We start from the raw sequence: 15,430 nt of genomic DNA on the forward strand, positions 1-15,430 counted from the left end.
ACAAACACCCAAGCAAGCACACAGAGCGTATTTCCTGTATCTGCCGTATCTATCGTCCTCTCGCTTGCGCTCTGTCAAGCTGCTTTGCTGTCACACTCAAGTAGAGCACGGAGAAGAACCATCGAGCTCCAAGTGACGGATATCCGACTTCTGCTCCCCGAAACATCCCCCAGTCCAGCCCTGGATTCAATACTTATCATCAATGGACAGAGCTTTCTACCCAACCAGGCGAGGTACAGACACCACGTAAACAGTGAGTACAACCTGTTCACATACACTTTTTATTATGAGCCTCATCTTTTCAGCCAGCTTGAGCCTACTTTACCAACATTACAAATACTAATAAAAGTATTAGGTGTCAGTTTATAACAGTGATAATAACAACAATGGTCCAAGGCCAAATTCTAATAGTAATAGTAATATTTTAAAGGATAAAAATGCTTTTAATTAATGATCGTTAATATTAGGCCCAATACAATGTACATTTAATGAATGTATCAACAATGTTCTGGTCGTGCGTCTAGCCTGAATAATTGTCTGTTAAAAATAATAGCCTAAATGGGTGAAGAATATAAATTATGAGCATGGTGTCAATGTTTTGGCGATAATTTAGCGTAAATAATGCTCTCTCATTAGGTTACCATATAATAACTATTATTAGCTATGATAATAATATTTGGTCTGGATTATATTATCTCATATTTAGATGTTTCATGTAGTTTAACACTTTTAGATTTCAGATAAAAATACATGTAGATTATACATTCCACATTAACAATAAAGTCTATCAACAGTTTTACTACTGACAATTATTATTATAATAAGAACTATTATACTTTTAAAGTTCTACTTGAGGAGTGTGCACGTTCTGATTAAATCATTACGCAAAACAAAGACGAGCTCACTGTGTTGAATGCAAAATACATTTAGCACGGGTTAGTATCAGGTAGAGCCTATATCAATTTGCAATTTTCCATGCGAATTCATTTAGGACAATTTATCACATTGCGTAGCTAGCTATCCAACATGCATTATCTTAGTGAAATTAGTTTCGTTTTGGAGTTTGAAAATGTAGTGCTACTGACTTATTACTCTTCTTTTAGAGTTTTATTTCAACTTTTAATTTATACAAGTAAAAGGCGTAGTGTCCCGAGTCAAAACCATTGGCTGTAGGTCTAGCCTATAGACCTACTTTTTGATTGAGACGTTGACGTATCAATACTTTTCCATGTGTATATTCTCAACTGCATTTAAATGTTTTATCGGAAACAAGCCACGGGTCAAATTCAGGAATTTTAGCGCGTTTGAATGTTCATATGTTGACGACAAACGAATGAGCAACCGGACTGAGCAAGCTGTCTTGCACCATAAGGTGAATAAATAAGCACCCTACCCTGCATAAATGTCTACAACATTTCATTTAAAAAAATGTCAGCTAAAATGTAACATTTATAAGCTGGCCTAATGAGTGGACAGGGCACATTTTTTTGCTCAAACGTTTTTACAGCGAGAGAAAGAGCAGCGTTGCTCTCAGCAAGACGAAGCCTATTGTCCCCAAAAATGTCAACAGCAGTAATTTAGTGGTTCCATCAAAATGCCGGTTTCATTTGGATAAACTTGGTTTCACTGCAGTATGCCAAGCGGAGAGAAAAAAGTTGTTCCTACAGATTTCTGTCCATTTCTCTCTCCCAAAATAAAAAACTTCAGGGCTTGACTATTTAAAAAAATGACTGAATGAAATGCCCCCTTACCATTTTCCTATTTTAACGTTATTTGATTCTATGTAATACAGTACATGCAAAAGCTAGGCCTCTTACCATGGGTGTGTCTCCCTCATTAAGAATACAGTTAAATGGTTCATTCAAATAAAATCCTATTTTTATTCATCACATGCTTCATAAACAATAGGTGTAAACTAACAGTGAAATGCTTACTTAAGGCCCTTCCCAACAATGCAGAGAACCAAAAAATAGACAAATAATAGAAAAGTAAAAGATGTAATAAGACTGTAAGTAATAATAAATTCACAATGCGTAATGATAACTTCAGTGCATTCCCAAAGTATTCAGACCCCTTGATTTTTACACATTTGTTACATTACAGCCTTATTCTAAAATTGATTAAATAGTTTTCCCCCCCTCATCAATCTACACACAATACCACACGATGACAAAACAAAAACAGGGTTTTGTAAATTTTTGCAAATGTACAAAACACTACAGTGCATTTGTACATTTTTGCAAATGTACAAAAAAAACCTACGGAAATATGACATTTATATAAATACTCAGACCCTTTAGTACTTTGTTGAAGCACCTTTGGCAGCGATTACAGCCTTGAGTTGTCTTGGATATGATGCTACAAGCTTGGCACAGCTATTTTCAGGTCTCTCCAGAGATGTTCGATCGGGTTCAAGTCCAGGCTCTGGACGGGCCACTCAAGGACATCAGGGACTCCTGCGTTGTCACTCCCGCGTTGTCTTGGCTGTGTGCTTAGAGGTCCTGAGCACTCTGGAGGAGTGCTGCAGAGATGGTTGTCCTTCTGGAAGGTTCTCCCATCTCCAGAGAGGAACTCTGGAGCTCTGTCAGAGTGACCATCGGGTCCTTGGTCACCTCCCTGACCAAGGCCCTTCACCCCCGATTTCTCAGTTTGGCGGGGCTGCCGGCTCTAGGGAGAGTCTTGGTGGTTCCAAACTTCTTCCATTTAAGAATGATGGAGGCCACAGTGTTCTTGGGGATCTTCAATGCTGCAGACATCTTTTGGTACCCTTCCCCAGATGTGTGTCTTTACACAATCCTGTCTCAGAGCTCTACAGCCAATTCCTTCCACCTTATGGCGTGGTTTTTGCTCTGACATGCACTGTCTTAGCGTTAAGCGGGCGGGTGTTAAGAAGCGCGGTTTGGTGGGACATGTTTCGGAGGACACTCGACCTTCACCTCTGGAGCCCGTTGGGGAGTTGCAGAGATGAGACAATATCAAAATTGGGGTGAAAAAAAGGCACAAAAAAATGACATTGCGTCATCTGTGGATCTGTTGGGGCAGTATATGAATTGTAATGGGTCCAGGGTGAGTGTGATTATGGTGTTGATGTGAGCCATGACCAACCTTTCAAAGAATTTCATGAATACAGATGTGAGTGCTTTGGGGGCGATAGTCATTTAGACAGGTTACCTTGGCATTCTTAGGCACAGGGACTATGGTGGGCTGCTTGAAACATGTAGGTATTACAGACTGGGTCAGGGGGAGGTTCAAAATGTCTGTGACGTCACTTGCCAGCTGGTCAGTGCACGCTTTGAGTACACGTCTTGGTAATCTGTCTGGCCCTGCGGCCTTGTGAATGTTAACCTGTTTAAAGGTCTTGCTCACATCAGTTACGGAGAGCATTATCACACAGTCGTACTGAACAGCTGGTGCTCTAATGCATGGTTCAGTGTTGCTTGCCTCGAAGCGAACATAGAAGGCGTATAGCTCGTCTGGTATGCTCGTGTCACTGGGCAGCTCACAGCTGGGTTTCCCTTTGTAATCTGGGATAGTTTTCTAGCCCTGCCATATACAACGAGTGCCAGAGCTGGCATAGTACTGTACAATTCGATCTTAGTCCTGTATTGACACTCTGCCAGTGTGATGGTTCGTCGGAGGTCGTAGCGGGATTTCTTATAAGCGTCCAGATTAGTGTCCCACTCCTTGAAAGCGGCGCTCTAGCCTTTAGCTCAGTGCGGATGTTGGCTGTAATCCATGCCTTCTGGTTGGGATAAACGAATGAAGCCGATGACTGGTGTGGTAAAATCCTGAATGTTATCGGATGAATCCCAGAACATATTCCAGTCTGTACCAGTGAAACAGTCCTGTGGTTTAGCATCCGCTTTATCGGGCCACACTGGTACTTCCTGTTTGAGTTTTTACTTGTAAGCATGAAACAGTAGGATAGAGGTATGGTCAGATTTGCCAAATGGAGAAAGAGGGAGAGCCTTGTATGCATTTCTGCGTTTTGAGTAAAGGTGATCTAGAATTTTGTCAACCCTAGTTGTACAGGTGACATGCTGGTAAAAATGTGGTAAAACAGATTTCAGTTTCCCTGCATTAAAATGACCGGCCACTAGGAGCACCGCTTCTGAATGTGCATTTTCTTGTTTGCTTATGGCGCTATACAGCTCGTTGAGTGTGGTCTTAGTGCCAGCATCCGTTTGGGGTGGTAAATAGACAGCTATGAAAAAATATAGATGAAAACTCTCTTGGGAAATAGTGTGGTTTACCAGCTTATTCTGAGGTATTTTAACTCAGGCGAGAAAAAACTCAAGACTTCCTTAACATTAGAGATCACACACCATCTGTTGTTAACACAGGGACACAGGTAGAAGCTTGTAGTTTTCAGAATGAATGGGCATAGGCGGGCAGTAGGCCTAGTTAATAAAAACATGGTGTGGTAGGTTTGATTCAATTCCATCAATTGGCTCCATGTTTGAGTTAAAGTTTGAGTTGAAACAAAACAAGTTATCAAACTAGCATTGAAAGGTATTTTGAAGAGAAAATCATTGAATGGTACTTTAATAAAATATGGCAAATGCAGTACTGGGTGTTCACAGTGAATGGTATGACTGTGTGTTACTATGTTGACCCTGTGTTGTCTAGTACATTTGGCATCCATGTGAGTGTAAGTGTAGTATACTGTAGTGATTGTAGTATGCTCTAGTGAGTGTAGTATACTGTAGAGAGTGTAGTATACTGTAGAGAGTGTAGTATACTGTAGAGAGTGTAGTATACTGTAGAGAGTGTAGTATACTGTAATGAGTGTAGTATAATGTAGTGAGTGTAGTATACTGTAGAGAGTGTAGTATACTGTAATGAGTGTAGTATAATGTAGTGAGTGTAGTATACTGTAGTGAATGTAGTATACTGTAGAGAGTGTAGTATACTGTAGTGAGTGTAGTATGCTCTAGTGAGTGTAGTATACTGTAGAGTGTAGTATAATGTAGTGAGTTTAGTATACTGTAGTGAGTGTAGTATACTGTAGAGAGTGTAGTATAATGTAGTGAGTTTAGTATACTGTAGTGAGTGTAGTATACTGCAGTGAGTGTAGTTGCTCCAGTGTGTGTAGTATACTGTAGTGAGTGTAGTTGCTCCAGTGTGTGGTCTCTATGTGTCTCCCAGTGTTGTATGCTTGAAGTGGTTTCTGTGTGTCTGTATGTGTATGTTTATATTGAGAATGCATGGCCTTCATGAGGCCAGGGTCAGAGTAGAAGTCTGGTTCAAACCGGAACCTTTTTGTGACGGGAGCAGTTCATTTTTTAAACATTTTTAATACGATATTGTCGAGGTGGCATCAGATTAGAGGCATGGCTTATTTGAGGCGTGGCTTCCACATTTTTTGGTCACTTGTTAGCATAAATTCCTGTTCATCATGTTCATTTTGTACACAGCAAATTATAAAGTACCTTGAATATTTATGCATGTTACATATTCTAATATAATAATAATATTAACATTGCTGATTACATACAGTAATAAAGTGGCAACTATTCCAACTTAGGAATTTGCATAGGCTCTTGAGGAAGTCATACACCTCGTTTAGCCTCATTGAAGCTACAAAACGGTTAGTGTTCAACCTTAACATGTGACGGCAATACAACAGAACAGATGAACAACAATGACATTTACTCTAACGGGGACCATAAAATATCTATCTTAAAGCCACGCCCCTACTAAGCCACACCTCCACTACAGGGTGTCATTAAAGGGTCCTCCAAGAACCCCTCAACTAACCGAAGGTGCAAATATGAAGCATTGACTAGAAATGGTTCCTTGGAGGATCTCCAACGTTCCTCAAGTCACTGATTCTAAGAGCGTACAGCATAATCTTTATTATTGTTATTATCATTATCATTGTTATTATCATTATTATTGTTATTATTATTGTTATTATCATTATTATTGTTATTATTATTGTTATTATTGTTATTATTGTTATTATCATTATCATTGTTATTATTATTGTTATTATCATTATTGTTATTATCATTATTGTTATTCTTATTATTGTTATTATTGTTATTATCATTATCATTGTTATTATTATTGTTATTATTATTGTTATTATCATTATTGTTATTCTTATTATTGTTATTATTTATTTATTTTATTTATTTTATTTAACCTTTATTTAACCAGGAAGGGCTCATTGAGATTTAAAATCTCTTTTTCAAAAGCGTCCTGGCCAAGATAGGCAGCACCAGGTCATTACAAAAATTACAGACAAACAACATGATAAACTACAAGTAATCTGGTAAAAACCATAGAATTCACAAGAGTATAAAACAAAATCAAAAACAGCCAATTAAAAACATTGACAGGTCAGGGAATCAGTCTCAAGATCCTTCATCAGTGATTTAAAAACATTGACAGGTCAGGGAATCAGTCTCAAGATCATTCATCAGTGATTTAAAAGCACCAATCGGGACAAGTTCTTCCAGTTTAAAACTATTTTGTAAGGTGTTCCAAGACAATGGCGCAGAGGACATAAAAGCCCTTTCACCAAATTAAGTTCAGACATTTGGAACAGTTAGCAGGATAAAGTCCAGCGAACGAAGAGAGTTCCCACCACATTTCTGAGCAATAAAAATGCCCAAATAAAAAGGTAGTAAACCCAAAATGGCTTTGTAAATAAAAGTATACCAGTGACTGAGCCTACGAGTGACTAGAGAAGGCCAGCCAACCCTGGTATACAAAGTGCAGTGGTGCGTCAGGGTTTGGCAGTTTAAAATAAATCTCAAAGTGCCATGGTAAAGAGTGTCAATTGGTCTCAATTGTTATTGTTGTTATCATTATTGTTATCATTATTGTTATCATTATTGTTATTATTGTTATTATAATTATTATTATTATTGTTATTATTGTTGTTATTATTATTGTTATTATAATTATTATAATTATTGTTATTATAATTATAATTATTATTGTTATCATTATTGTTATTATTATTGTTATCATTATTGTTATTATTATTGTTATTATAATTATTATTATTATTGTTATCATTATTGTTATTATAATTGTTATCATTATTGTTATTATTGTTGTTGTTATTATTATTATTATCATTATTATCTTTAATAACAACAAGAGGAAGGAACAACACCTAATAGACACTTGAAAATAAGAAATAGAAACATATATCATGTTACATCTTTTAAAACCCCTTTTCTATATGGTCCTTTTCATCACCAGACCATAAACATCACGTAGTGGTGCATTGTTCACTTCTTCTCAGTTACATCAGTCATATATTTCAACAGTCTCAATGACCGAGTAGCTGTAAACAGTCTAAGAGAGCATGTTGCCGGCGTTGATATACGAAGAGATGGACTGTCAACTCCGTCAAGCCTAATGCTTAAGCCTAACGTTCCATCATCCTCCGAGCTCCTGGAATATTCAGACATAATTCTCTCAATGAGGGGTTTGTATACAGCAACTCTTTTGTACAGGACTTTTTTTGTTTGGTTACTCAGCCCCTGAATGCATTCCAAATGGCACCCTATACCCTATAGTGTACTAGGTTTGACCAGAGCCTACATAGGGAATAGAGTGCCATTTGTGACAGCCCTTGTTCTGGTCTAGTCGTGTGGATTAAAGCTGGAGGGCACTGCTGTGTGATGTCGTCAGATGTTATCAGGAGGAGATCTAATGTACTGAGCGACATCCATCCATTCAATCAAACTCACAGGACTGGTGTGATGAGAGGCGAAGTGAAGAGCTGTGAACACTAAAGTGTGTGTGTGTGTGTCAGAGAGAGAGAGACCTATGTTGGCAGAGGTAGAGGACACCCAACACATATCCTTCCCCTTCATACATGTCTGGTAATAATCTCTCCCTGTTAATGACTCTGGGTGCAGAGATGACGGGGGGCGGGACGGAGGGGAGGTGTTTAATCCTGTGCCTGTCTTTCCCAAATCCCATGTAGACGTGTTTATCAGAAGCAGATCTGCAATGCTCGGGGGGGATCGAGTGTTTAGTCAATATCTGTTAAGATTTATAAGCTTTTAATTACACAATGCTCTCCAATCAAGCCTCGCTCTCCCATAATATCTGGTCTCATAGCACGATGTCTGGTTCTGGACCAGAGAGGGAGAGGCCAGGGATCTGGTCCCATAGCATGATGTCTGGTTCTGGACCAGAGAGGGAGAGGCCAGGGATCTGGTCCCATAGCATGATGTCTGGTGGCTGGACCAGAGAGGGAGAGACCAGGGATCTGGTCCCATAGCATGATGTCTGGTTCTGGACCAGAGAGGGAGAGACCAGGGATCTGGTCCCATAGCATGATGTCTGGTGGCTGGACCAGAGAGGGAGAGACCAGGGATCTGGTCCCATAGCATGATGTCTGGTGGCTGGACCAGAGAGGGAGAGACCAGGGATCTGGTCCCATAGCATGATGTCTGGTGGCTGGACCAGAGAGGGAGAGACCAGGGATCTGGTCCCATAGCAAGATGTCTGGTTCTGGACCAGAGAGGGAGAGACCAGGGATCTGGTCCCATAGCATGATGTCTGGTTCTGGACCAGAGAGGGAGAGACCAGGGATCTGGTCCCATAGCATGATGTCTGGTGGCTGGACCAGAGAGGGAGAGACCAGGGATCTGGTCCCATAGCATGATGTCTGGTGGCTGGACCAGAGAGGGAGAGACCAGGGATCTGGTCCCATAGCAAGATGTCTGGTTCTGGACCAGAGAGGGAGAGACCAGGGATCTGGTCCCATAGCATGATGTCTGGTTCTGGACCAGAGAGGGAGAGACCAGGGATCTGGTCCCATAGCATGATGTCTGGTTCTGGACCAGAGAGGGAGAAACCAGGGATCTGGTCCCATAGCATGATGTCTGGTTCTGGACCAGAGAGGGAGAGACCAGGGATCTGGTCCCATAGCATAATGTCTGGTTCTGGACCAGAGAGGGAGAGACCAGGGATCTGGTCCCATAGCATGATGTCTGGTTCTGAACCAGAGAGGGAGAGACCAGGGATCTGGTCCCATAGCACGATGTCTGGTGGCTGGACCAGAGAGGGAGAGACCAGGGATCTGGTCCCATAGCATGATGTCTGGTGGCTGGACCAGAGAGGGAGAGACCAGGGATCTGGTCCCATAGCATGATGTCTGGTGGCTGGACCAGAGAGGGAGAGACCAGGGATCTGGTCCCATAGCAAGATGTCTGGTTCTGGACCAGAGAGGGAGAGACCAGGGATCTGGTCCCATAGCATGATGTCTGGTTCTGGACCAGAGAGGGAGAGACCAGGGATCTGGTCCCATAGCATGATGTCTGGTGGCTGGACCAGAGAGGGAGAGACCAGGGATCTGGTCCCATAGCATGATGTCTGGTGGCTGGACCAGAGAGGGAGAGACCAGGGATCTGGTCCCATAGCAAGATGTCTGGTTCTGGACCAGAGAGGGAGAGACCAGGGATCTGGTCCCATAGCATGATGTCTGGTTCTAGACCAGAGAGGGAGAGACCAGGGATCTGGTCCCATAGCATGATGTCTGGTTCTGGACCAGAGAGGGAGAAACCAGGGATCTGGTCCCATAGCATGATGTCTGGTTCTGGACCAGAGAGGGAGAGACCAGGGATCTGGTCCCATAGCATGATGTCTGGTGGCTGGACCAGAGAGGGAGAGACCAGGGATCTGGTCCCATAGCATAATGTCTGGTTCTGGACCAGAGAGGGAGAGACCAGGGATCTGGTCCCATAGCACGATGTCTGGTGGCTGGACCAGAGAGGGAGAGACCAGGGATCTGGTCCCATAGCATGATGTCTGGTTCTGAACCAGAGAGGGAGAGACCAGGGATCTGGTCCCATAGCACGATGTCTGGTGGCTGGACCAGAGAGGGAGAGACCAGGGATCTGGTCCCATAGCATGATGTCTGGTGGCTGGACCAGAGAGGGAGAGACCAGGGATCTGGTCCCATAGCATGATGTCTGGTGGCTGGACCAGAGAGGGAGAGACCAGGGATCTGGTCCCATAGCATGATGTCTGGTTCTGGACCAGAGAGGGAGAGACCAGGGATCTGGTCCCATAGCATGATGTCTGGTTCTGGACCAGAGAGGGAGAGACCAGGGATCTGGTCCCATAGCACGATGTCTGGTTCTGGACCAGAGAGGGAGAGACCAGGGATCTGGTCCCATAGCATGATGTCTGGTTCTGGACCAGAGAGGGAGAGACCAGGGATCTGGTCCCATAGCATGATGTCTGGTTCTGGACCAGAGAGGGAGAGACCAGGGATCTGGTCCCATAGCATGATGTCTGGTGGCTGGACCAGAGAGGGAGAGACCAGGGATCTGGTCCCATAGCATGATGTCTGGTGGCTGGACCAGAGAGGGAGAGACCAGGGATCTGGTCCCATAGCATGATGTCTGGTGGCTGGACCAGAGAGGGAGAGACCAGGGATCTGGTCCCATAGCATGATGTCTGGTGGCTGGACCAGAGAGGGAGAGACCAGGGATCTGGTCCCATAGCATGATGTCTGGTGGTTGGACCAGAGAGGGAGAGACCCGGGGGGTCTGTGGTTCTGGACCAGAGAGGGAGAGACCCGGGGGAGGGGGGGTCTGTGGTTCTGGACCAGAGAGGGAGAGACTGCTGACAGTTCAGGTCAACATGATAGTGTGAACATGGTATTAGACTGCTGCCTCAGATCACCCAGGTCCCTATGATATGTTGTGGCTGGATCCCCTCACTGCCAGGCCTAGGATGCCTCAGCTATGCAGTCCTATGGGAAAGAAGGAAAGTGACTGGTCTTTCCCATTAAACTGAGGGAGAGGCAGCTGGAGTTCTTCTGAATTACAATATTCTGAGTTTGTGTTGGAAAGCTCTTTCTAAAGGCTGTTATTCATTTGACATGTGCGTTTTATTGTCATCATGTGCTGCTTTTAGGCCAGAATGGGTTAATTATCATGCCAAGGGAAACCACAGATTGTGAAACAAACACATCAGATTGCATGACAGATAGCCTTTACGTCTAGAGGGTGGTGGCAGACTGCAGTTCGAACCCATGTCTCCTGCACACCATGAGACTGTGTTAGCCCGCTGAGCTGAAGCCAGATAGGCAGCAGACTACTCCTGCTTCTATAATAGTTGTATGACAGTCTGGGGGTTCAAACCCGATTGTCCTGCCGGCCACGAGACTGTGTTAGCCCGGTGAGCTAAAGTCAGACAGCCAATGGAAGCCGTCAGATCTCAGACACGGTTCCTCCAGGTTCCAAAACACCTCCGTCCGCTAGAGGCAGCAGTTACTTTACCTCAGAAGTTCTTGCCTCGGAGCGAAGACGGTTGCTCATTAATCGGGAACCTTTATGTCTTGAAAGTAGTGCGTCAAGTTATAGCCTGTTGTTATATATAACTTTGCCTGAAAAGCCAACTATCACCCCCGAGATTAGTGGCATAGCCTTTTGGTCAAACCGTAGACCTGGCTATACATACTGTATCATCTCTGGCGACAGACAGGGCGGCAGGTAGCCTCGTGGTTAGAGTGTTGAGCCAGTAACTGAAAAGTTGTTGGTTCAAATCCCAGAGGTGAAAAAAAAAAATCTGATGATGTGCCCCTGAGCAAGGCACATATCCCTGATTGCTCCTGTAAATCACTCCGGATAAGAGTGTCTGCTAAATGACAGAAATGTACATTGACAGTCCTACCTAGCATGAGATTTGCTGTGTAGATGACTGAGATGTAAATTGACAGTCCTACCTAGCATGAGATTTGCTGTGTAGATGACTGAGATGTAAATTGACAGGCCTACCTAGCATGAGATTTGCTGTGTAGAAGACTGAGATGTAAATTGACAGTCCTACCTAGCATGAGATTTGCTGTGTAGATGACTGAGATGTAAATTGACAGGCCTACCTAGCATGAGATTTGGTTGTGTAGATGACTGAGATGTAAATTGACAGTCCTACCTAGCATGAGATTTGCTGTGTAGATGACTGAGATGTAAATTGACAGTCCTACCTAGCATGAGATTTGCTGTGTAGATGACTGAGATGTAAATTGACAGGCCTACCTAGCATGAGATTTGGTTGTGTAGATGACTGAGATGTAAATTGACAGTCCTACCTAGCATGAGATTTGCTGTGTAGATGACTGAGATGTAAATTGACAGTCCTACCTAGCATGAGAGTTGGTTGTGTAGATGACTGAGATGTAAATTGACAGTCCTACCTAGCATGAGATTTGCTGTGTAGAAGACTGAGATGTAAATTGACAGTCCTACCTAGCATGAGATTTGCTGTGTAGATGACTGAGATGTAAATTGACAGTCCTACCTAGCATGAGATTTGCTGTGTAGAAGACTGAGATGTAAATTGACAGTCCTACCTAGCATGAGATTTGCTGTGTAGATGACTGAGATGTAAATTGACAGTCCTACCTAGCATGAGATTTGCTGTGTAGAAGACTGAGATGTAAATTGACAGTCCTACCTAGCATGAGATTTGCTGTGTAGATGACTGAGATGTAAATTGACAGTCCTACCTAGCATGAGATTTGCTGTGTAGATGACTGAGATGTAAATTGACAGTCCTACCTAGCATGAGATTTGCTGTGTAGATGACTGAGATGTAAATTGACAGTCCTACCTAGCATGAGATTTGCTGTGTAGAAGACTATAGAGTCTGATAGCAGTCAGTAATATTATTTACAGTAAAGAGCCTGGTGATTTCCACCAGATGCTGGGTTGCTGTTTGTTTGTTGTGGTCTGCTTTTTCTGCTCTCGTCATCTGTAAATAAAAAGTAATGTCTTCAGTATGGGAGGGTGGATGGGTACAGGGAGGAAATGACCACAGCACTCACGCCTCCAACACAGCACTCATGCCTCCAACACAGCACTCACGCCTCCAACACAGCACTCACGCCTCCAACACAGCACTCACGCCTCCAACACAGCACTCACGCCTCCAACACAACATGAACGTATGAAGCGGTCATCTCCGTGTGATGAGTTTGATACAAAAGAAGGGTTTCATTTCAAAATGCTATTTATCTTTTTTCAGAAATGTTGAGAAATGAGCTTTTATTGTTGAAAGAAATGATGAAACAGATTGGTGTTTGTTCACTATCTCATATCGGCTTGGGGTTGTTCAACAGACGTGTATTTGTTTTAAATCTATCACTTGATGGTTTCATTTCAGAGAGACAAATAATCAACTCGTTTTGCTAAATGCTACAATATCCACCTGACTCTCCTAGGTCGTACTACTGATTTTACAGTGAAATGTGACCTTTTCTTTTACATTTGTGACATAAATGTATTGTTTTACAATAATAATTAAACACAGTCATATGAGATCTGTATCTAAAACATTTACATTTTACATTTTAGTCATTTAGCATATGTTCTTATCCAGAGTGACAGTAAGTAGGTGCATTCATCTTAAGACAGCTAGGTGACACAACCACATACAGTATCACAGTCAAATGAACAGGATACAAACATTCCATTCCAGCTAAACAACAGATATATGTAGCACAATGGAACCAATGGAATCATCCCAAAAGTGCAAATCAATTGACCCAATGCCTCTGTCTCTTTTCAAACGCTCAACATATCTGAAAGAAACCAGATAGTATTTAAACCCTGATCTGATTTGAAGGAGTCTCCACAATGTCAACACCAGTAAGATGTAGATAGTTGCCTGTAGACTCTTACTAGATAAACTAATTTTTGCAGAGGGTACACTGATCCTAGTTCAGTGACTATGTTGAAGGGTAACTTCTCTTTCTCTTCTCTCTCTCTCTCTGTCTCTCTCGCTCTCTCTCCCTCTCTTTCTCTTCTCTCTCTGTCTCTCTCGCTCTCTCTCCCTCTCTTTCTCTTCTCTCTCTCTGGCTTGCTCGCTCTCTTTCCCTCTCTTTCTCTTCTCTCTCTCTGTCTCGCTCGCTCTCTCTCCCTCTCTTTCTCTCCTCTCTCTCTCTCCCTCTCTTTCTCTTCTCTCTCCCTCTCTTTCTCTTCTCTCTCCCCCTCTGTCTCTCTCTCCCTCTCTGTCTCTCTCTCCCTCTGTCTGTCTCTCTCTCCCTCTCTGTCTCTCTCTCTCCTGTCTGCAGGTCCGTACGCTGTGTTGGGAGTCCCTCCTGGATGTTGGAGGGGGATGGAGCGTGGTGGTACTGAGAGCCCCTGTCTGCGGGACAGTCCCGAGCAGAGAGGGGACAGCCCGGACACCTGCGCCCCCCCGCCGGGCAAGATGAGCCGTCTGGAGGGCAACGGGAGCCCCACGGGTCCACGCACGCGCCTCGGCGGCACCCCGTTACGGCCCCTCGGAGGTAGGGGAACACATAGAGGAACACATACACAAGCAGACACACACACACAGTCTTGCGCAGCTAACCTTGTGGGAACATACAATTCAGTACCATTCAAAGTCCTATTTTCCCTAACCCTTAACCCTTAACCCTAACCATAAACCTAACCTTAACCCTAACCATAAACCTAATTCTAACCCTAACACTAACACTAACCCTAACCCTAACCATAAACCTAATTCTAACCCTAACACTAACACTAATTCTAACCTTAACCTTAACCATAAACCTAATTCTAACCCCAACACTAATTCTAACCTTAACCCTAAACCCCCCAGAAATAGCATTTTACCTTGTGGGGACCAAACAAAATGTCCCCAGTTGGTCAAATACTAGTTAAACACGTCCACTCACACACAGACACACAGACACACAGACACACAGACACACAGACAGACAGAGAGAGAGACACATGTTTCCCTCAGATTACACAGATCCACAAAGATTTAGAAAACAAACCCGATTTTGATAAACTCCCATATCTACTGGGTGAAATACCACAGTGTGACATCACTGCAGCAAGATTTGGGGGAAATCACCCTCTCTGTTTAAAACCACAGCATGGCGGTGTGGAATGGGCCACACATAATATCCTAACACTATAGTCCAGAGAGCAGTTTATACATAGTGTATGTTCACTTGTAGGGACATACACACACACTTCTACTCCCTAGCTGAGTTATTGGGATATAGCGTGCCTGATGAGACTTGGTTTCCTGGAGTTCATTTGTCGTTGTGCTGTCAGTAGTTTGATTGATTCCTCCAAATTACTACTCCTTACGGATTAGCTGAGTATGATGGAGGGTTTCAGGCTTGGAAAAGTCACAGTTTCATGACTAATGCAAATTATGAAATTATTCACTGGTCTCTTTCTCTATCTGTGAAAGACGTCAGAATGATTGTCCTTAATTTGTTATGAGTGGTTCAGAAAATGACTTTATGCAAGACATTGATATGTGCTGTGTGTGAGGGCTTAGCAGTTAAGAGCGTTGGGACAATAACCGAAAGGTCACTGGTTCAAATCCCAGAGTAGACCAAGTGATGAATCTGTCGATGTGCCCTTCAGCAAGGCACTTAGCCCTAATTGCTCTGGATAAGTGTCTGCTAAATGAT

At 43.1% G+C, this 15,430-nt stretch overlaps 1 protein-coding gene across 3 annotated transcripts in view; it reads left to right on the forward strand.

Annotated features, from left to right (window-relative positions):
• The first annotated feature begins 4 nt into the window (after positions 1-4).
• Positions 5-15,430, forward strand: part of LOC109885971 (DNA-binding protein SATB2) — a 58,971-nt gene continuing 43,545 nt past the window's right edge. For 2 of the 3 annotated variants that reach the window (XM_031816799.1, XM_031816800.1), the window contains exons 1-2: positions 5-253; positions 14,063-14,278. In XM_031816799.1, the coding sequence (XP_031672659.1) occupies positions 14,107-14,278 (172 nt within the window). In that variant the 5' untranslated portion in view covers positions 5-253; positions 14,063-14,106. The remainder of the gene's footprint in view (positions 254-14,062; positions 14,279-15,430) is intronic. The other variant, XM_031816798.1, reaches the window with a different exon arrangement.

Source organism: Oncorhynchus kisutch, unplaced genomic scaffold (genome assembly GCF_002021735.2).
Source record: "Oncorhynchus kisutch isolate 150728-3 unplaced genomic scaffold, Okis_V2 scaffold873, whole genome shotgun sequence".
NCBI lineage: Eukaryota > Metazoa > Chordata > Actinopteri > Salmoniformes > Salmonidae > Oncorhynchus > Oncorhynchus kisutch.